Raw genomic sequence first — 22,520 nt, 5'->3', positions numbered from 1 at the left:
TCCACAACACCATCAGGTGAGCGCTTGATGAAGGAGCAGCGCTGTGAAAGCTCGTATTACCAAATAAACCCATTGGACTTTAACTGGGCATTGTGAGACTACTAACTGTGCCTACCTCAGTCCAACACTGGCAACTCCACATCACAAATCCATAGGGAGAGTGAAAGTCCAATTCAATGTTGTACAATCTGTTCAATATTTCATCCTTGGCTCTGAGTCTTTTGGTGATGATTTAAATCTGATGTCAGTTAGTTGCTGACTCATCGACTTGGGAAATAGTTTTTTTTCATTTACCTGATAAAATTTTGAACCCATTCCCAGATTTTCAAACAGTTCTCATGAAAACAGTCCCAGTTTCTATAATCTTTCCTGATAACTAAAGCCTCTATTCCCTGTGATCATCTCAGTGAATCTCTTCTGCACCACTCATGATTTTGAATGTTTCTATAAATCTCCCCTCAGTCTTTTCTCCAAGTGAAAGAGTCCCAGCTTCTTCAATCTGTCTTCATCACTGAAATTTCTCATCCCTGGACTCATTCTCCTAAATCTGATTTTCCAGCCTTTGTTTTCTATTTCCACGTGGAAAGAATTGCTACAAGAACTGGAAAACCTCAGCATTTATCAAGAGAGAAAAGCAGAGTTAAGGTTTCAGTTCCTTTGACTTTTTGACACAATTGAAGAATTGCTGCCCAGTTTCACTCTGAACTCCAATCTTTCACACGATGTTCCCTTGTTCTTGATTCCCCCACCAGAGGAAATTATTTTTCCATATCTACCCAATTGAAAGGATCAACTGATTTTGGTCAGTTCCTTTTAATTGGATCAGCATAATTTTCCCTTTTACATTCCAGGACCAGCAGCATTTCAGGAATGGTTTATAACAAGAAATTCACAATTTCCTATCCCATGAAGAAACAGCTATGGTTATAATTTAATACTGGATTGGTGCTGAATCTGGACATGTAAAGCCAAATTTAAAGTTTAAAGTTGAGATCAATTTTTTAAAGGTGAGATCATGTACTAGTGGACTCAAGAACAGCTTCTTCCCTGCTGCCATCAGACTTTGAATGGACAGACCAGAGTAAGCAGATCTTTCTCCACACTCTGTCTGTAAGTGCAACATTATATTCTGCAGCATTTCTTTCTCTGCTATGTACTCTATGAATGGTATTTATTGTCTGAAGAGCGTGCAAGAAACAATATTTTCACTGTATCCCAATAAATGTGACAATAATAAATCAAATCAAATTGTTACAATCATTAACCCGGAAGAATTAAAATCACAGAGAATAAAATAAACTTTGAAAGATTGAATATTCGAAGGTAAAGTAAAAGTAATTTTTTTTTATAAATGTGACAATAATAAATCAAATCAAATTGTTACAATCATTAACCCGGAAGAATTAAAATCACAGAGAATAAAATAAACTTTGAAAGATTGAATATTCGAAGGTAAAGTAAAAGTAATTTTTTTTTATTAGTCACAAATGGGCTTTACATTAACACAGCAATGAAATTACTGTTAAAATCCCCTAGTCACCACACTCCGGGTACACTGAGGGAGAATTTAGCATGGCCAATGCACCTAATCAGCATGTCTTTTGGACATTGGGAAGAAACCGGCGCACCTGGAGAAAACCCATGCAGACATGGGGAGAACATGCAGACTTTGCATAGAAAGTAACCCAAGTCAGAAATTGAACCTGGGTCCCTGGTGCTGTGAGGCAGCAGTGCTAACCACCGTGCTGTCCCTGGTGGAGGGATGTGGGGAAGAGGCACTGATGATATGAAAATAGTAAGAAATCTCACAACACCAGGTTAGAGTCCAACAGATTTATCTGGAACCATGAGCTTTCGGAGCGCTGCTACTTCATCAGGTGATATGAAAATACAAGCTGGACTGCAGTGAATGAACCTGAGTGAAGTGGTTCTGATCATGTTGAGGGTTTGTTGGGAGATTCACTCTCCTTTATTCAGACACAACATGTCCCAACATTCAACGGCAAAACTTCTTCATGCACCTGCACTACCAGCGCAAGCGCAGTTTTCCTTTGGGTGACGTCATTGGAACGGCCTGTCAACGTGTTTGCGCACGTGCAGATTCTGAGCTAATCGCGCAGTCGCAACAATGCGGTGACGCCATCACGCACTCACCATTGTGATGTCATCACGCCCACTTCCGGGGTTCCCCCCCGTGGCGGGAGTTTTGAAATCTCACTCTCTGGTTCCTGATCTTTCCAGCAGCAGGTTTATCTTTACAAACAGCAGCATTGCTCCAGAGGTGAGTGCTTGTGACCATTCCTCTGCAACTGAGAGTTTTTAATGGTGTGTTATGTTATCTGAGAGAGGTTCCACATGTGGCTGGTCTGACTCCTTTACTGTGGATCTGAATCCATGTCCATCCATTGCTCAGTTTTACCTCTGTCCTCCCTGATCATCTTTCTGCCATTATCTAACTTCCCTCTGTCTCTAATGCTGGGTGTATTTTAACTGTGTTTAATATTTTACTGTTACATTGTCTAAGTGAAGTTTCAACTGCTGTCCCTCCCCCGATTGTGTAATTTAAATGCAATCAAAAAATCTGGAATTTAGTGTGTACTGATGACTATGAAATCATGGTCGACTGTCGTTAAAAGCCTACCTGGTTCACTAATGTCCTTTCGGGAAGGAAATCTGCTGTCCTTACCTGGTCTGGCCTACATGTGACTCCAGATTTTCAGCAATGTGGTTGACTCTTATCTGCCTTCTGAAATGGCTGAGCAAGGCACTCAGTCCAAGGGCATTTAGGGATGGGCAATAAATGCTGCTCAGCCAGCAATGACCATGTCCCATGAATGAATAATAACATTAACACCTTCCCTCATATTTGTAAAAATTACTAGCTTTATCTTCTCACAGCATAGAATCATGGAATACCTACAGTGCAGAAGGAGGTCATTCAGTCTATCAGGTTTGCATTGACAATAATCCCACCCAGGCCCTATCCCGGTAACCTCACATATTTACCCTGTTAACCCCTCTGACAGTAATGGGCAATTTAGCTTGACAAATCCATCTAACCTGCACATTTCTTGAGTGTGGGAGGAAACTGGAGCACCTGGAGGAAACGCATGCCAACATAGGGAGAATGTGCAAACACCACACTGACAGTCACCCAAGGCTGGAATTCAACCCAGGTCCCTGGTACTGTGAGGCAGTAGTGCTAACCACTGCCACCGTGCATCTTTCAGCACCAGGATGCTTTTTGCCCCCTGCAATCAATTTCTCTTCCACTTCTGAGCTTATTGACCATCAAATCCTGCACCATTTTTATTCTCCAAATTTTATTCTGCAGAACTGTTCTGAATTGTTCATTCTGTCTCTTTACTGCCTGTGGTGAGAAACCCGGCCTGTTGAATTTTTCCAGCAATTAACAATCAGCCACATTATGAAATGCCCGGGCAGATTTCTAAAAGCTTGGTCAAAGAGGTGGATTTTAAAGAGGAAAGGGAGGTGGACAGCTGTAGAGAGCAAGGAGGCCAGAATTAGAGGAGTAGTGATTTGTCAGCATTGTGCATCTGGAGGAGATTATAGAGATCATGAGAGCCAAGGCCATGAAGAGATTTGAAAAATCATTTCAAATATTAAAGTGCTGTCTTAATCAGAAGCTTGTGAGGGTAAGATGAGAGTTTCAGTGGTCAATGAGGACAGGCAAAGGTACTCTGACCAAAATAGGATTCTAATGATGACATGGAAACATGGTCAGAACCTCCTCTTGGGGTCTTGTATGAGGGAAGGTGGTGGTGTTATTATTCATTCATGGGACATGGTCATTGCTGGCAGGCCAGCATTTATTGCCCATCCCTAATTGCCTGAGGATAGTTGAGAGTCAAGCACATAGCTGTAGCCCTGGAGTCATGTGTAGGCCAGACAGAGTAAGGATAGCAGATTTCCAAATAGGTTTTTACAACAATGGTTATATGGTCATCGGTAGATTCTTAATTCCAGATAATTCTTTGTTTGTTGAATTCAAATTCCACCACTTTCCGTGGTGGGATTTGAACCTGGGTCCCCAGAACATTGGCTGAGTTTCTGGATTAATAGTCTAGTGACAATACCACTTGGTTATCATCTCCCCATAATGGTATTGTCACTGGACTAGGAGCCAGAGGCCCAGGCCAAGATCTGGGAGCTATTTGAATTCAATAAAAGTAACATTTAAAAAGGCAATTGTAGAAACCCACCTTGGTTCACTAATATCCTTTAGGAAAAGATATCTGCCATTCTTATCTGGCAATATGGTTAGGGATCGACAATTAACATTGGCCCAGCCAACAATGCTCACATCCCATTGATTTAAAAAAACACAACGATACAGATTGGTTCTGCCACAGTTGTCAGGGAAAGTCAGAGGCCAAGAGTTGAACAATGTCTTCAAATTTCCCAGTTTATTATAGGAGGACTGGCGTCAGACAATTAAACATAAGGCTGATGTGCAGGCCAACTTGGAGCTGATGTTCACATATAGCTACTTACCCTAGTCATTCTAGACTGTGGAGATTGAGGGTTTGGGAGATTCTGTCACAGTTCCTGTCAAGTTGTACATATATAAAAAACCTCTACTTCGCTCTGCCTCTCTCACCTCTTTCTCTCTTATCCCATTGCTGTGGCAAGTTCCCTGCTCTGATGGACATGAGCGAATCAGTTGTCATCATGGTCACTTTTCCCTTCATGTTGGTTCCATAAGTCAGCAGATTCATTCCATTCAATTTTACAAACTGTCTTTGTGATCTTATGCGTTTTCTTACTCTCACTTTTTTTTCTGTTTTAAATCTCTCAGAATATTTGAAAAGAAGGATTTGCAGTTGGGACATTCAAACCCACAGCAGAATCTGACAGAATTACACAATTTATCGTAACCCAACTATCATTTTACTTTGAACATGGATGAAAAAAGCAGCATTCACACTGGAGAAAAACCGTTTATGTGTGCAGTGTGTGGACAAGGCTACAGTCGATCATCTGCCCTGTCGAAACACAAACGCAGTCACGCTGAAAAGAAGTCCTGTAAATGTGGGGACTGTGGGAAGGAATTTAATTTCCCATCTGAGCTGGAGATGCATAGACGCTGTCACACCGGGGAAAAGCTGTTTAACTGCTCCGAGTGTGGGAAGGGATTTAATCGCAAAACGCATCTGCAGCAACACCAGCGCGTTCACACAAAGGAGAGACCATTCACTTGCTCAGTGTGTGAGAAGGGATTTACTAGTTCATCTATCCTGCTGAGACACAAGCTGGTCCACACAGACGAAAGACCTTTCAAATGCGCAGAATGTGGGAAATGCTTTAAAAGTTCGAGGGAACTGATCAGCCATCAGCTCATTCACTCTGATGAAAGACCATTCAGGTGCTCTCGCTGTGAGGCTGGGTTCAAGCATTCATATCAACTCTCTCTCCACCAGCGCACTCACACTGGGGAGAAGCCGTACACCTGCTCCCAGTGTGGGAAGAAATTCACTCAGCCGTCCCATCTTCGGGTACACGAACGGGTTCACTCTGGGGAGAAAGCATTCACTTGCACTGTCTGTAAGAAGAAATTTGTTCATTCATCCCATCTGTTGAGACACCAGCGAGGTCACAAGTAATTGCAGTGATTGGATATTGTTGTTAATCACATCCAGGATTGAACTGTGTTCATCTGGGGTCTGTTTTTGCTGATGTTACTAACCTCCAGTCCTGTTATTTCAAGTGCTAATCTTCTGGCTAAAAGTCAAATAAACTGGCTTTGTGTTAAACAATGTGAGTCTCTTGAACATCTGACACAAGTTAATTCCTTCTGAAGGATTCTCCCTCTTTCTATCTGCTCCATCCTCACCTCCAAGTGAGAGGAACTCATGGATCTTTGATTGGACGATCTCAATCTTAGTGACAGTTGCCTCTGCCGTGTCCATCCCATGCACTAACCCACCAGGCTAAAATGCCCCTTATCTGAGTCCTGCATCTGTATCTTCCTCTGGATTCTCCCACCTCCCCTCATGTCCTCTGCCCTCAAGACCCGCTTCATGCACCATCTATCCTATTCTCACTGAACTGCTGACAACACAACATCCCCATGTTGGCTTACATTGTTAATGGTTTGTTTCTTTCTACGGATACTGTCCTTCTTTCCTTTAACTCTATTGTCATCTTCCCCCACTTCCCCAAAATAATAAACACATCACTCCTGCATCAGCCCTTGGTTAAACAGCACCCTTGTTTTAAAAATTTTGATCCTTATTTTCAATCACTGTATGGCCTCGTCCCTCCCTATCTTTGTAATCTTCTCCAGCCGCACAACTCTCAAATATCAGACCACTTCCAATTCTGGCCTCTTGTAGTGACCATATTTCATTTGCTCTACCAGTGATGGCAGTGCTTTCAGCGTCATCACCTGTAAGCTCTGGAAACCCCTCCCTAAGCCTCTCTACCTCTTTCTCCTTCTTTACGATGCTTCTTAAGTAGTCACTTTGTAAGTGCAGAGGATTGCTGTAAAATGAGATATGCTGCAGAAGCTTTTTCACTTAACATGACAGATACAAGAATAGCAAATTTCAAAGGGAACAACAATTTATTCTGTATGAAAAGAGGCTGCTGATGGGTTGGGAAGTTGATTCTGGCTGAGTCATTGCAATGTGGAATATCCCAGAAATGGTTTGTTCCTCCGTGCTTTTGTTTCATTGGAAAATTGAAAGGAGATGGCAAGTAGCTCACACCAATCACTGGGAATTGTAGAAAGAATGAACCACACATTAAAGCTCATTCTTAGAAAAGAACTGGATGGAACAGCACAGGAAGTGGAATGAAGAACTTCCATTGGTTCTCATCAGTATCAGGAGTAGGTCCCTATGAGCCCCATCCAACTACAGGAGGGTCATAGTGGTGAGGGTAACAAATTGTGCAAAAGGAGGTATGTTTGGACCTGTGTCTAAGGGACCATACACAAGAGAGGATAAGGTCAGTTGTACTGTATATGCAAACGGGTGACACGGTGGCACAATGGTTAGCACTGCTGCCTCATAGCACCAGGGACCTGCATTCATTTCCCGGCTTGGGCCATTGACTGCGTGAAGTTTGCATATTCTCCCTGTGTCTGTATGGATTTCTTCTGGGTGCTCTGGTTTCCTCCCACAGTCCAAAAGATGCGCTGGTTAGGTGCATTGACCATGCTAAATTCTCCCTCAGTGTCCCCGAACAGGCATGGGAGTGTGGCGACTATGGAATTTCCTCAGTAACTTCATTGCAGTGTTAATGTAAGCCTACTTATGGCACTAATAAATAAATAAAATAATAAGCTTTTAATAAAAAATCTAATTTTTTTTCATAACCCAGTGAAGCTCAGGGCCCCAGAATAATAGAAGAAGCTGAGAAGAATTGGGACTGTTCTGTACATGAAGAATATGCTGCGGATCAAGGATGAAAAAGAAGTGAAAAGTGCACCTATACCATGGCTATTGTAGTAGGAGGACATTAAGGTGGTGGATAAAGTCCTACAATACAGAAGGAGACCATTTGACCCATTGTATCTGCACTGAACACAAACCAACCCAGGCTCTATCTGCATAACGACCATGGATTTTTTCCTATTTAGTACCCTAGACACTAAGGGACATTTTAGCATTGCCAATCTCTCAACCCAACAAATCTTTGGATGTGGGAGAAAACTGGATCACCCGGCAGAAACCTACACAGACATGGGGAGAATATGCAAACTCCAGACAGACAGTTACCCAAGTGGGGAATTGAACCTGCGTCCTTGGTGCTGTGAGGCAGCAGTGCTAACCACTGTGCTGCCCTTCCCTTAGCATTTTCATCTGGATGTTATTATCCAAAACCACATTCAGAAGGGGAATGATATCCAAAATGTCAGTCAGTAACGGGATATAATGAATGATGCAGCACAGCTTTTACACCAGTGTTGTTAATCCTATTGACTTAGCCACTCTTTAGAAGGCATCTTTACCATACATTTACAACACATGGTCAGGCTCTAAAATCAATCAAATTAGTAAAGAGAGTAAAATTATTTTAAGTGAATCTACTGAATGTATAATGTATTTATATAGATGATCTGGAGGAGGGAACCGAGTGTAGGGTGTCGAAATTTGCTGATGACACCAAGATTGGGGGAAAGGCAAATTGTGCGGAGGGTGTGGAGAGTCTGCAGAAGGATCTAGATAGGCTGGGCGAATGGGCCAGGAAATGGCAAATGGAATTTAATGTTGGCAAGTGTGAGGTGGTCCACTTTGGTAGGAAGAATGGTAGGAAGGACTATTACTTACGTGGCGAAAAACTGCAGCAGGCGACGGTGCAGAGGGACCTCGGGGTCCTTGTGCATGAGTCGCAAAAACCCAGCCTGCAGGTGCAGCAGGTGGTCAGGAAGGCGAATGGGATGCTGGCCTTCATAGCGAGGGGGATTGAATATAAAAGTAGGGAGGTCTTGCTGCAGCTGTATAGGGCATTGGTGAGGCCGCAGCTGGAGTACTGTGTGCAGTTTTGGGCGCCGCACCTGCGCAAGGATATTTTGGCCTTGGAGGGAGTGCAGAGGAGGTTTACTAGGCTGATACCGGAGTTGAGGGGGTTGAGCTATGAGGAGAGGCTGAATAAACTAGGCTTGTACTCGTTAGAGTTTAGAAGAATGAGGGGAGATCTCATTGAGACGTATAAGATGATGAATGGGATGGATAGGATAGAGGTGGAAAGACTCTTCCCGCTCAAAAAAGACAGTAGGACTAGGGGGCACAGCCTCAAGATAAAGGGGGGGCGGTTCAGAACGGAGTTGAGGAGGAACTTCTTCACTCAAAGGGTGGTGAATCTCTGGAATTCTCTGCCCGTTGAAGTGGTGGAGGCTGCCTCGCTAAATATTTTTAAGAAGCGGGTTGATGGGTTTTTGATAAGAGAGGGGATTAAGGGTTATGGGGAGAGGGCGGGAAAGTGGAACTGAGCCACGACAGATCAGCCATGATCTTATTGAATGGCGGGGCAGGCTCGAAGGGCCAGATGGCCTACTCCTGCTCCTATTTCTTATGTTCTTATGTTCTTATGTTCTTATGTATGGATCTTGGTTGATGGAACAAGCCAGAGAGAATATTCAGCCTCTTACTGAAGGAAGATGCACTGCAGCAGTTCACCAAGGCTCCTCACACGGCACCTTCCAAACCGATGACAACTTCCATCGAGAAGGACAATGGCAACAGATACATGGGAACACCACCACCTGCAAGTTCCCCTCCAAACCACTCACCACCCTGACTTGGAAATTTACCGCTGTTCCTTCACAGTCGCTAGGTCAAAATCCTAGAATTCCCTCCCTAATGGCATTGTGGGTGAACCCATGCCAAATGGACTGCAGTGAATCCCACCACCACCTTCTCAAGGGCAACTGGGGATGGGTGATAAATGCTGGCCAGCCAGAGACACCCAGGTACCGTGAGCGAGTTAAGAAAAAGGTTCTCTTGTAGTTAACAGGCCTACACCTGGAGGCTATGCCCACTTATCCATTTTATGGTCTATGTGTCAGGTTAGAGATTGTGTACAGTTTTGGTCACCTAGTTACAGTAAGGATGTAAATAAGATTGAAACAGTGCAGAGAAGGTTCACAAGGATGTTGCCAGCACTTGAGAAGCTGAGTTACAGAGAGAGATTGAATAGTTTAGGACTTTATTCCCTGGAGCGTAGAAGAATGAGGGGAGATTTGACAGAGGTATATAAGATTATGATGGGTATAGATAGAGTGAATGCAAGCAGGCTTTTTCCACTGAGGCTAGGGGAGAAAAAAAAACCAGAGGGTATGGGTTAAGAGTGAAAGGAGAAAAGTTTAAAGGGAATATTTGGGGAGGCTTCTTCACGCAGAGAGTAAAGTGGTAAATGCGGGGTCACTTTTAACATTTAAGAAAAACTTGGACGGGTTCATGGATGAGAGGGGTGTGGAGGGATATGGTTCAAGTGCAGGTCAGTGAGACTAGGCAAAAAATGGTTCGGCACAGACAATAAGGGCCAAAAGGCCTGTTTCTGAGCTGTAATTTTCTATGGTTCTATGAGGTGTGAATAGCAGTTTAGCAACAATCTGAAAGCAAAGTGAAGAAAACAAGAGGGAGATTAGGTGAAAAAAGCAACAACGAAACATAGTAGGGGCCGAGATTATGGATTAAAATTGTTGGACTCAATTTTATTCTGAAGGCTGTGAAGTGCCTATTTCAGTTGTGGGAAATAATATTATATTTCCCAGTTCTGAAAACAGGTCACATTCAGTCTGTTTCTCCCTTTAAAGAGGCTGCCTGACTTGTTGAGTATTCACAGTAAGAAGTCTCAACACCGGGTTACAGTCCATCAAGTTTATTTGATAATAAACTCATAAGCTTTCGGAAACGGTGTTCCTTCGTCAGGTGTGTGGAAGGTTTTGTTCAGAAACAGGGCATGTAAAGACACACACAGTTTACAGATTACTGATTAGAATGCAAGTCTTTACAGCTAATCTGCTATTCAAGTCTTAAAGGTCTAGACAATGTGAGTGGAGATAGCATTAGCATAGGTTAAAGAGATGTGTATTGTCTCCAGACAGGACAGTAAGTGAGATTTTACAAGCCCAGGCAAGTCACTATTGCAAGTTCAGGCGAGTCAGTATTTTGCTGGAAACTCTGCAGTTCTGGCAGCATCTCTAGGGAGAGAAAAGAACCGGTGTTTCGAGTCCAGATGACTCTCTTGGCAAAAGCAGTAATTTGCCTTCGTTCATGAGTATTTCCAACGTTTTGTGTTTTATGTCCAGCAGAGAATGTCTCAGAATTGTCACACCCGAGACAGATGTCTCTCTCACTCGGGCACCCCAGCTCGGATCGGGGTGGGGGGGTAATGTTCACAGTTTTACATTTGTATCTGGTGCAAATAATTCCTTGGATTAAATGGTAAAGCTTTTTAAACTGAAGAGAGTAACTGCATTTGGAGGCTGACTTTAAACAACATGAACAAGCCCAGGGCTGCTGGAGAAATATTTTGGGATTTGTGAGCAGTCAGTTCCGGCTGGTTTGAGGTGAAATCCTGTCGGTGCTGCGGCAAATCTGAGTTCAAACCAGACAAACTGGAACCGCTGGACTGGAGATTCCGGGTGTTGGGATGTGGGGGGCTGGGGGGAGGAGGGAGATGGCGGTAAAACTCTGAGCCTGACTTTAGACAGGGTGAGGGGGGTAAAGGGGAGGAATGACAGAGTTAATGTGGGAGTCAGGGACAAGATCAGAAGGTGGGAAGCTCTGGAAAGGAGCAATGCGGGGGAAAGGCCATTAAAGAATGTCTGTTTAAATGAAGATAAAAGTAAAATACTGCGGGTGCTGGAATCTAAAACAGAAAAATGCTGGAAAATCTCAGCAGGTCTGAAAGCATCTGTGGAGAGCGAATAGAGCCAATATTTCCAGTCTGGATGATCACAGATGCTGTCAGACCCGCTGTGATTTTCCAGCATTTTCTGTTTGTGTTTAACTGAAGGGAAACAAGCAGCGAGTTCACACACACTGAACCCAGGGGGAGGGGGCGACCCAGGATAAGGTACAGGCGCAGCTCAGTGACGCTCTGCAATGTCCACCAACACATTGAGAGCTTAGAGCGCCAAGGGGGAGGGGAAGGAGAAACTATTTGGGACACAGCAGGAGGTCACCGCTCCCCCGTCTCTGTGGTTCCACAGACCCTCCCACACTTGGACTCAAGGTGCAGGAAGCTGCAAACTGAGAGGCTGAGCTGTGAACTGGACGGGGTTGGGTTTTGAGTGACAGCCCTGGGGTTATATCAGGAGAGGAACAGACACAGATCCCCCTTTTTCTCCGTGGAGCTGTGTTGGTGAGTGTTTGTAACCTCTGACTCGCTGTCTTGGTAATGGGGGTTGCACTGTCTTGTCTGAACTTGCAATATCTCATTTACTGTCCTGTCTGGAGACAATACACATCTCTTTAGCCGATACTTAATGCTATCTCCACTCACATTGTGCATGTTAGACTAGATAACCTCTCCTCATTCTGATAGTTCCTGTCTGCAGACTCTATTTCTCAGTCCAGTCTGCTTCTCTGTCTCTCTGTATTTTGCTGCAGTCTCCACATTCCAATCAACATCCTCTCCATTGCCCTGGAAATAGTGGCAAGCTACCTTCACTGTAGCATTGTGGTTAGCATTGCTGCCGCACAGCGCCAGGGACCCGGGTTCAATTCCAGCCTCCGCTCACTGCCTGTGTGTAGGTTGTGCGTAGTCCTCGTGTCTGCGTGGGTTTCCTCCAGGTGTTCCTGTTTTCTCACACAGTCCAAAGATGTGCAGGTTAGGAGGATTGATCATGCTTACAATTGTCCCTTAGTGTCCCAAGATGTGTAGGCTCTAATTTGAGTTATTATTGTCACATGTACTAGAATAGAGTGAGAAGTAATGTTTCTTCCGTGCTATGCAGGCAAAACATATATTGATAAAATACATCGGAGGAAAGGAAAAGTGTCCGGTGCAGAATATAGTGTTGGAGTTACGGGGTAGGGTGAAGAGAAAGCTCAATCGGGGAATTAGCAGGGAAAATGCATGAGGTTACAGGGATAGGGGGCATGCTTGGGAAAGATGCTCAATCGTGGGTTCAGTACACCCTCAATGGGTCGAATGGCCTCCTTCTGTACTGTAAGGATTCTATGATGAGTGAATTACAGTGAACAACCATTGAATAGAGGGGTTTATGGGTCCCAGAGCATTGTGGGTATTGTGACCACCATTAGTCAGTTCCTCACCCTAAATGTTTCATTGTAGGCTGAGCACAAGTCAGCAATCTGAGCCCTCAATTCTATTTGTCGCTCCACAGAGACTGCCTGGTCTGCTGAATATCTTAACAAGTCTCACAACACCAGGTTTAAGTCCAACCAATTTATTTGACAGTAATCCCACAAGCTTTCGGAAATGACATTCCTTTGTCAAGTGTGTGGAAATTTCTGATCAGAGAAGAACATATAAAGACACACAGCATTTACAGAATACTGATTAGAATGCAAGTCTTTACAGCTAACCCACTATTCAAGTCTTAAAGATGCAGACAATGTGAGTGGAGATAGCATTAGCATAGCCTAATGAAATGTGTATTGTATCCAGACAGGACAGTAAGTGAGATTTTACAAGCCCAGGCAAGTCACTGGGGTTACAGATAGTGCGACATGAACTCCAGATCCCCGTTGAGACCATCCTCATGTGTGCGGAACTTGGCTATCAGTCTCTGCTCAGCAACTCTGCGCTGTTGTGTGTCATGAAAGCCGCCTTGGAGAATGCTTACCCGAAGATCAGAGGCCAAATGGCTGAAGTGTCCACCAACAGGAAGGGAACAGTCTTGCCTGGTGATTGTCAAGCCATGTTCATTCATCCGTTGTCGTAGCGTCAAAGCAGAGACTGATAGCCAAGTTCTGCACACATGAGGACACCCTCAACAGGGATTGGGTTCATGCCACACTCACTGTAACCCCCATGACTTGCCTGGGCTTGTAAAATCTCACTTACTGTCCTGTCTGGAGGCAATACACATCTCTTTAATCTATGCTAATGCTATCTCCACTCACATTGTCTGCACCTTTAAGACTTGAATAGCAGGTTAGCTGTAAAGGCTTGCATTCTAATCAGTATTCTGTAAACTGTGTGTGTCTTTACATGCCCAGTTTCGAACAAAACCTTCCACACACCTGACGAAGGAACACCATTTCCGAAAGCTTGTGGGTTTACTATCAAATAAACTGGTTGGACTTAAACCTGGTGTTGTGAGACTTCTTACTGTGTTCACCCCAGTCCAACGCTGGCATCTCTACATCATGACTGCTGAATATCACCAGGATATATTCACTTTATTCCAGATACAGTCTCTACAGAGTTTTGTTACTGTTTTATTGTTCCGTGATTAGAAACACAGACTGACTAGCTGGAGCCAGTTTGAATCAGTCCCTGGCCTCCTGTGTGGATTTTGTTTTGTTGTTGCTTCAGTCTAAACTCTATTTATGACCTGTCTCTGTGGGTTCTCTCTTAATCCCCCTTCTGTTTCAGATAATTTCACAGGAAGTAGGAGGAGACGATTTGCAGTCAGGAGACTAGAAATAAATATATCAGAATCTGACACTCATCTCATTTCTCGTAACTGAATATCAGTGAATTTTGAACATGGAAGGAAAAAACATCTTTCACAGTGGAGAGAAACTGTACATTTGTTCTGTGTGTGGACGAGGCTTCAGCCAATCATCTGACCCGTCAAAAGATAAGTGCGGTCACTCCATGGAAAAACTGTGGAAATGTATGGACTGTGGGAAGGAATTCAGTTACCCATTCCAGCTGGAAAATCATCGGCACATTCACACTGGGGAGAGGCCATTCACCTGTTCTGAGAGTGGCAAAGGATTTACTCAGGCAGGAAACCTGGTGTCACACCAGCGCATTCACACTGGAGAAAGGCCATTCATCTGCTCTCAGTGTGGAAAGGGATTCACTCGGTCATCCCACCTGCTGACACATCAGCGAGTTCACACTGATGAGAGACCTTTTAAATGCTCAGACTGTGGGAAGCGTTTCAAAAGTTTGAATGAACTCATGACCCATCAACGCGTTCACTCTGATGAGAGGCCATTCAGGTGTCCTCATTGTGGGGCTAGTTTCAGGCATTCATGTAATCTCACTGTACACCAGCGCACCCACGCTAGGGAAAGGCCATTCACCTGCTCCAAATGTGGGAAGGGATTCATTCAGCGCTCTAACCTGCTGAGACACCAGCGAGTTCACACTGGAGAGAGGCCATTCACCTGTTCTGAATGTGGGAAGGGATTCACTCAGTCATTCCATCTGCAGAGACACCAAAGAATCCACAAGTAACCAGCGATTGGAATCTGCTGTTAATCCTATCCATGAGAGTAATGTGTTAATTGGATTTGTTTTTATTGATAATGAACCCCAGTTGTGCAGTTTAATATTCTGAATAGAAATCAAAATAAATTAGCTTTGTGTTTAATATTGTGTTGAATCTTTTTCATATCATCAACACATCTGAATTCCTTTCTGAAGTGCTCTCTCATATCAGAATACTTTTAAACATTAGCTTGAAATCACGATTGGGAAATGAGATTAAATGTGTTTATTCCACATTTGCTTCTCTGAAATTTCTCCTTCCCATCCCCCAAAAAACCCAGCTTCTGCCTTCCCACATTTACAGGGAAGACAGTGACAAAGGGAAGATGAAGCAACAGAGTGAATCTCCTCTGTACCCCTCCAGTGCCTGTACATCTTTCCTCAAGTAAGGAGGTCAAAACTGTGTGCAGTACTCTAGATGTGGCCTCACCAGCACCTTATACAGCTGCAACATAATCTCACTGTTTTTAACCTCCATCGCTCTTGCAATAAAGGACAAAATTCCATTTGCCTTCTTAATTACCTGCTGCACCTGCAAACCAATTCCTTGAGATTCCTGCACAAGGACACGCAGATATCTCTGCACAGCAGCATGCTGCAATTTTTTACCATTAACTAACTGTCCATTTTGCTGTTATTCCTGCCAAAATGGACAATCTCACATTTACCAACATTGTATTCCATCTGCCAGACCCTCGCCCACTCACTTAGATTATATATATCCCTTTGCAGGCTTGCAGCGTCCTCTGCACACTTTGCTCTTCCATCCATCTTAGTGTCATCTGTGAATTTTGACACACAACGCTCGGTGCTAAAATCCAAATCATCTATGTAAATCGTAAACAATTGCAGTCCCAATAGTGATCCCTGAGGCATAGCACTAGTCACTGATCGCCAGCCAGGAAAACACCCATTTAGCCCCATTCTTTGCTTTCTGTTAGTTAACCAATTCTCTATCCATGCTAATACATTATCCATCACACTGTGCATGTTTATCTTATGTAGCAGTCTTTGGTGCAGCACCTTGTCAAATGCCTTCTGGAAATCCAGATACACCACATCCACAGGTTCCCTATTGTCCACTGCACATGTAATATTCTCAAAGAATTCCACCAAATTAATCAAACATGATCTGCCCTACCCATGCTGCATCTTACCAATGGGACAATTTATATCCAGATGTCTCACTATTTCTTCCTTGATGATAGATTCAAGCATTTTCTCTACTACAGAAGTTAAGTGAACGAGCCTATAGTTATCTGCCTTTTGTCTTTGTTACCAGCCTCTGAATTTGGAAGGAGAAATGATTGTCCGGTTTGTCAATTTGAAAAGATTTCAAACATCAGTGTGACTGGAAAAACACCAGCACACTGCCATACTTGAGTGAGTGTGTTCCAGTGCACTGACTAAAGAGCTTTAACCAGTTACACAGCCTGAATAAATATCACATCATTCACAGTGGGGAGAGGCTGTACACATGTTCTGTGTGTGGACGAGGCTTCAACTGATTGTCCACCCAAGAGATAGACAAGGACACCTACACCATGGAGAAACCATGGAAATGTGCAGACTGTGGGAAGAGATACAGAGCCCCATCTGAGCTGGAAGTTCATTGGTGCAGCCACACTGGGGAGAGGCCGTTCACCTGCCCTCAGTGTGGGGAGGGATTCAATCATGTATTCAGCCTGCGGACACACCAGGCTTGGAGGGCCGAAGGGCCTGTTCCTGTGCTGTATTATTCTTTGATCTTTGAGTTACTGGATTGGATTGGGACGTCCCCTTAGCAAAACAGTTTGTTCACTTCAGGTGGAAAGATTTAGATTCCAACTTCGGGCCTGAGATAGAAAGAGGGATGGTGAATGCGCAGTGCCCTCCACACTGACACAAACTCACACCAGCCGTGAGTTTTGGCTTTCTGTGCAAAGAGTCGGGACTTAAGTGTCCATGCTGTGAGCCAGCTCAAGGGATGTCTGTGTTGCGAGTCAAACATGGGGAGGGGACCCATGTTTGTGTATGTGTTCATTTGTGTGTGCATTGTGTGTGCGTGTGAGGGTGAATGGACCCCAAAGTTTGTTTATGTGTTTGTGAGAGTGGAGTCAATATTGTGTGTGCAAGAAAGAACTAGAGCTGCGGTGTGTATGTCTGTGAGATAGAATGAAGAGGCCACGATTGTTTGTGTGTGGTTGAGAGAGAGTGGAGTCAGTATGCGCGTGTGTGAAAGAAAGAGGTTATGGTGTGTGTGTGTGTGAGAGACAGAGAAAAGGATCTGTGAGTGAGAGAGGAGAGTGATTTTGTCTGGATGGGCAAGTGTGAGAGATGGAGAGAGATTCTGTATCTGGGTGTATATCCAAGAGAGAAAGAGAGGAGGAGGGAAGAGAGTGTGAAACGTGAGAGAAAAATGGTATGAGTCTGTGGAAGTCTCAGATAGAGATACAGTGTCACTTCAGAGTTTGGGGGCCCCAGCGTGTGACTGATCTTGGGTGTCTACACTTTACAAAGTGGATGGAGAATTGTGAGGCTGGCTTGATAATATTGTAGCTGCAATGGAGCATGCGTGAAGATTGAGCAAGCTGGTGGGTGGGGTATTAATTAATTCTTGCATAATAATCGGTGAACGACTGGCTCTGGAAACAAAATTACTTGACATTAGAACAACCTTCACTCCAAGTTGCGAGTTCTGATTTTGATTCATAAAACAGGGGGAGAGCGCGAACGCAGTTCCCCACTACCACAAATTCTGCAGTCGAGTATCCCGCGTTTGAGGACATCGCAGGCTTCAGCAAACCCAGGGTGCAATAGGATAGCCTCGTGCTAGGAGATCAACCTGCCTGATCATTGACTCTCCCCTGCCAGGTAAGTATATTCAATTACTTTCACACATTGTCACCCCACATCAAACACTACCCCTCACAGTCACACAGACACAACTTTCACTCATAATATCGCCTGTTCAGATTTGTTGTCAATGGGACAACTCAATTCTTCCCAATAATGGCAGCAACATGTTGGACTGTGTCACTCGAGGAAAGACTGCATTGATATAGAGACCGCTGTGCTTATTTGCATATTGCCCATAAAAGGACACATTATTCCGGCAGGCTCGAAGACCCGCGAATGGCCTCCTCCTGATCCTACTTTCTGTGTTTTCTGAAAGTGAATGACCCGCCCTCCCGCAATGCTGCCTGCAATACGGAGACTGTCCATCCGATTCACTGCTCCCTCATCTCTAAAGCTGACTCCTCACACTAGTGACCAGGTAAAGGGCCAGAAAAATCTCAATCTGTTCTTATATTTTTTAAAATATTGTTATAGACCAGTTATGTCAAGAGGGCATTAAATTACTACTTGAATATGTAGGCTGCAGGGAAATGGCACGAAGTCATGATGCTGGTTTGGAGAACTGCTGTATGTGTGACGAAGGAACACCGTTTCTGAAAGCTTGTGGGATTACTATCAAATAAACTGGTTGGACTTAAACCTGGTGTTGTGAGACTTCTTACTTGAAGAACTGGTGCAGACATGATGGGCCAAATGGCCTCGCTCTGAATCATTACAATTCTGTGATTCTGACTCAATCTGACAGTAATAAGTTTTTAATCAGCAAGGAAATTAATGGTAACAGAGATAAGGCAGGAAAGTGGACTTAGTGAGGTTAGATCAGCCATGATCTCAGAGCAGGCTCGAAGGGCTGAATGGCCTCCTCCTGTTCCTACTCCTTATGTCCCATGGTTAAAGTTTAATTCTGATTCTCTCTCTACAGATTTTGACAGCCCAGATGATTTTTTTTTCCAGTTCTTTCTGGATTCATTTTAGATCTACCTGTAGTGGGGGAAAACACTATTTACTATGAAGATAAAAAAAATCTACTTCATCAGCTTTTGTGAATCCTTGCAGTGCAGCAGGAGCCCATTCAGGTAATCAAATCTGCATCATGTCTCTGGCAGAGTATCTTACTCTCTCTCCCTATAGTCCCTCACCTTTACCATAGCTAATTCCCTAAACCTACACTTCTTGGGGCAGTAAGGGACAATTTAGCATCACCAATCTTCTTAACCAGCAGATCATTGGACTGTGGAAGGAAACTGCAGCACCCAGAGGAAAACCACGTAGAAATGGGGAGGACATGCAAACTCCACATATACAGTCACCCAAGGCCAGCATTGGAACCAGGCGCCTGGCACTGTAAGATGGCCGTGCTAACCACTGTGCCACCAAGGCAGCAGGTGTCTCCAAAACCAGGACCAATAGAAGCTTCCTTTCGCCCTCCCCCCCCCCCACCTCTCCTGTGTGATAAGGGAATGCGGTGTGATAGAATGCTGATGTTTGAAATTTAAAATATAGTTTTCTGCTGTAAGCACTGTCTGAGGCAACAGAAATCGCTCAGTTATTGTCCTTGATGGTCTAGAATACCTTGTCGTCTTTTTGGAACATGTACTTTGTGTCAGGCTGGGGTTGCTGCGCCTTTACCCCCACTTTCCATCCCAGTCTCGGGTGTTTGGAGACTGGGCTCCGGATGAGTAATGGCAGCTGCGACTCCCACAATCCCTAGCGCTAAGGAATTCGCTCTATCAGCCGCGTGGGCAAGAGGCCCGGGACTGCGCATGGCCAAGGGAGATGGAAAATTGCGCATGTGCGGGAGGTGTTTCCGCCCCCGACCATCATACTGAGCTGTTGACCAATGGGAAGAGTTGGAGGACCGGAAGGACTCAGGTCTTCCAGCCAATCAGAGCGCGGGCTTTGTGAGGCTGACGATTGAGCGTCAGACAGACTCAAACTGCCCCCCGTCTCTGTGAGTAAAACACTTTCTTTTCTCCATTTTTCCATTTCTTTTCTCATTCTTAGAGAAACTGGGGACTTGCAGCAAATGAAGGAAAAGGAAGTGAATCCAGTCTGTACAGTCCACACATTGTCAGTCCAGTCAGATAGACAGATATCTGTCTGGCAGCCTGCATGGAGACTTTCAGCTCTCTGTGTCCAGGACAGGAAGCAGTGAGCATGGATCTGTCAATCAGCACCTTCAGGAGAATTGGGAGGGTGAATATTAGATGCAGCAGAGTGAGAATGGAGGGAGTGTGTGGGATGGGGATTTACTTTTGGGGAATGTGAGAGGAAAGAATGTTCCATGGCAACTAGAATTGTCTGTTCTGAATTTCTATCCCGTACTGACTGTGATGAATTTTCATTGGGTCAGAGTGGCAACAATTATGTTTTGAGTGGATCCCATGGAATCTCTTTTGCAGCAGCTTTCCTGGTGAGTGAATCTGCCTGGTTATTACCATCACTCTCTTCACTAACTCCTGCTGCTGATCTACCTTCACCTTTCAAATAGCAATTTGTCCCAAACACACCACACTTTGCACCCTGAGATTCTCAGTGTGAACAGGGAGGAATATGTCTGAAACATAGAAAATAGGAGCAGGAGGGGGCCATTAGGCCTATTGAACATGCTCCACTATTCATTATGATCATCCAGTTCAATCGCCTGATCCCACCTCTCCCCATATCCCTTCACCTCATGTGCTATATCGAACTGTTTCTTGAAAACATACAATGTTTTGGCCTCAACTAATCCCTGTGGTAGTAAATTCCATAGGCTGACCACTCTCTGGGTGAAGGAATTTCTGCTCATCTCTGCCCTAAACAGTCTACAGTGCATCATCAGTCTGTGGTTCTGGGCACCCCACCATCAGGAATATCCTTCCTGCATCTATCCTGCCTAGTCCCAGATCTCCACCCTGGGATTCCTGGTGCAAACAGGGTGGGATGTGTTTGGAGACAGGATGTCTCAGTTCCCCACCCTGGGATTCTCAGTGTGAACAGAATGTCCCAGTTCTCAATCTTTAAAAGATCAAAGAGAGGACCAACTGGATTAAATGGTGTTGCTTTATGACATAATTTCATTGCCTGGTAACTAACCTCCTAGAACCCAGCTCATTATGGGCTGGGAGTGTTTGATGGGGCAGTGCAGATGGAGTTTTTCTACTCACTGACACTGTTTGGTGTGGCATGTAATGGGAGTTTTCCTTTGTATCTAGCTTGGGCAGTGCTTCCTCTGCGAGTTTTTCACAGGATGATTTAGAGAGAGCTTTCTTCTGTACCATAGATGCGTTGTACATACCTTGGGAGTGTTTGAGAAAATGTAGAGGGAGCCTTGCACTGCTCCTCACAAATGTTGTACCTGCCCTGCATGATTTCCACTTCAGAACATGTGCATTAAATTTCAATTTGATTTGAATGGGATGCTGGCCTTCATAGCGAGGGGGATTGAATATAAAAGTAGGGAGGTCTTGCTGCAGCTATATAGGGCATTGGTGAGACCGCAGCTGCAGTACTGTGTGCAGTTTTGGGCGCCGTACTTATGCAAGGATATTTTGGCCTTGGAGGGAGTGCAGAGGAGGTTTACTAGGCTGATGCCAGAGTTGAAGGGGTTGAGCTATGAGAAAAGGCTGAATAAACTAGGCTTGTACTCGTTAGAGTTTAGAAGAATGAGGGGAGATCTCATTGAGACGTACAAGATGATGAATGGGATGGATAGGATAGAGGTGGAGAGACTCTTCCCGCTCAGAAAGGACAGTAGGACTAGGGGGCACAGCCTCAAGATAAAGGGGGGGCGGTTTAGAACAGAGTTGAGGAAGAACTTCTTCACTCAAAGGGTGGTGAATCTCTGGAATTCTCTGCCCGTTGAAGTGGTGGAGGCTACCTCGCTAAATATTTTTAAGATGCTGGTTGATGGGTTTTTGATAAGAGAGGGGATTAAGGGTTATGGGGAGAGGGTGGGAATGTGAAACTGAGCCACGACAGATCAGCCATGATCTTATTGAATGGCGGGGCAGGCTCGAAGGGCCAGATGGCCTACTCCTGCTCCTATTTCTTATGTTCTTATATGGTGAAAAGTATTTTTTCCTTGCATGCTATACAGACAAAACATATCTTTCATAGAGTACACAGGAAGAAGGCTATGTACAAAATATAGTATTGCAGGTACAGGTAGAGTGAAGAGAAATATCAGCTTAATATATGATAGGACCATTCAAAAGTGGGAAGAAGTTGTTCTTGAGTCATTTGGTACATGTTTTCAGACTTCTGAATAAATTTACTGAGTGGTGGTGAGCTGCCTTTCTAAACCACTTCAGTCCATGTGGTGTAGGTACATCCACAGTGTTGTTAGGGAGGGAATTGCAGGATTTTGATCCAGTGACAGTGAAGGAACAGTGATATATTTCCAAGTCACAATGGCGGGTGGCTTGGAGAGGAATTTCCAGAAGGTGGTGTTCCCATGTGTCTGCTGTCCTTTCCTTCTCGATGATGGTGGTTGTGTGTGTGGGAAGAGATTGACTCAGTCATTTATCAGTTTTGTTTGTGGGAATACATTTGTTGATAATAGATCCACAGATTTTTAATATTTTCCCAATGCACAACAAACAAGTTGCCTCCTCGTAACTTCACAATTACCCCTGTTTAGATTTAAGACCCTGGTTTCAGATTGGGTAACATTGTTCTCAAACTTAGTGTAAAATTCTATTATAAATTTATTGTGTATTTCACTCTCAGCCAACCTCACTAAAAACAGATGATGTCTGATCAGCATCACATTTCTGTTTGTGGAGGCTTAATGCGCATTGAGATAC

The 22,520-nt window shown here is 44.3% G+C and overlaps 1 protein-coding gene and 1 non-coding gene across 2 annotated transcripts in view; one reads left to right on the top strand and one right to left on the bottom strand.

The window, feature by feature from the left end:
* The first annotated feature begins 5,096 nt into the window (after nucleotides 1–5,096).
* Nucleotides 5,097–22,520, top strand: part of LOC145335568 (uncharacterized) — a 38,158-nt gene continuing 20,734 nt past the window's right edge. Inside the window, exons 1-2 of the mRNA XM_080181375.1 lie at nucleotides 5,097–5,192; nucleotides 14,326–14,855. Of these exons, the coding sequence (XP_080037501.1) occupies nucleotides 5,097–5,192; nucleotides 14,326–14,855 (626 nt within the window). The remainder of the gene's footprint in view (nucleotides 5,193–14,325; nucleotides 14,856–22,520) is intronic.
* On the bottom strand, nucleotides 17,590–17,753 carry LOC145335647 (U1 spliceosomal RNA). The gene has a single exon (XR_013885282.1). It is a non-coding gene; the product is annotated as a U1 spliceosomal RNA (small nuclear RNA).

Source organism: Carcharhinus amblyrhynchos, unplaced genomic scaffold (assembly GCF_965287045.1).
Source record: "Carcharhinus amblyrhynchos unplaced genomic scaffold, sCarAmb.v2.hapA scaffold_39, whole genome shotgun sequence".
NCBI lineage: Eukaryota > Metazoa > Chordata > Chondrichthyes > Carcharhiniformes > Carcharhinidae > Carcharhinus > Carcharhinus amblyrhynchos.
This window is presented reverse-complemented; position numbering and strand designations above follow the sequence as displayed.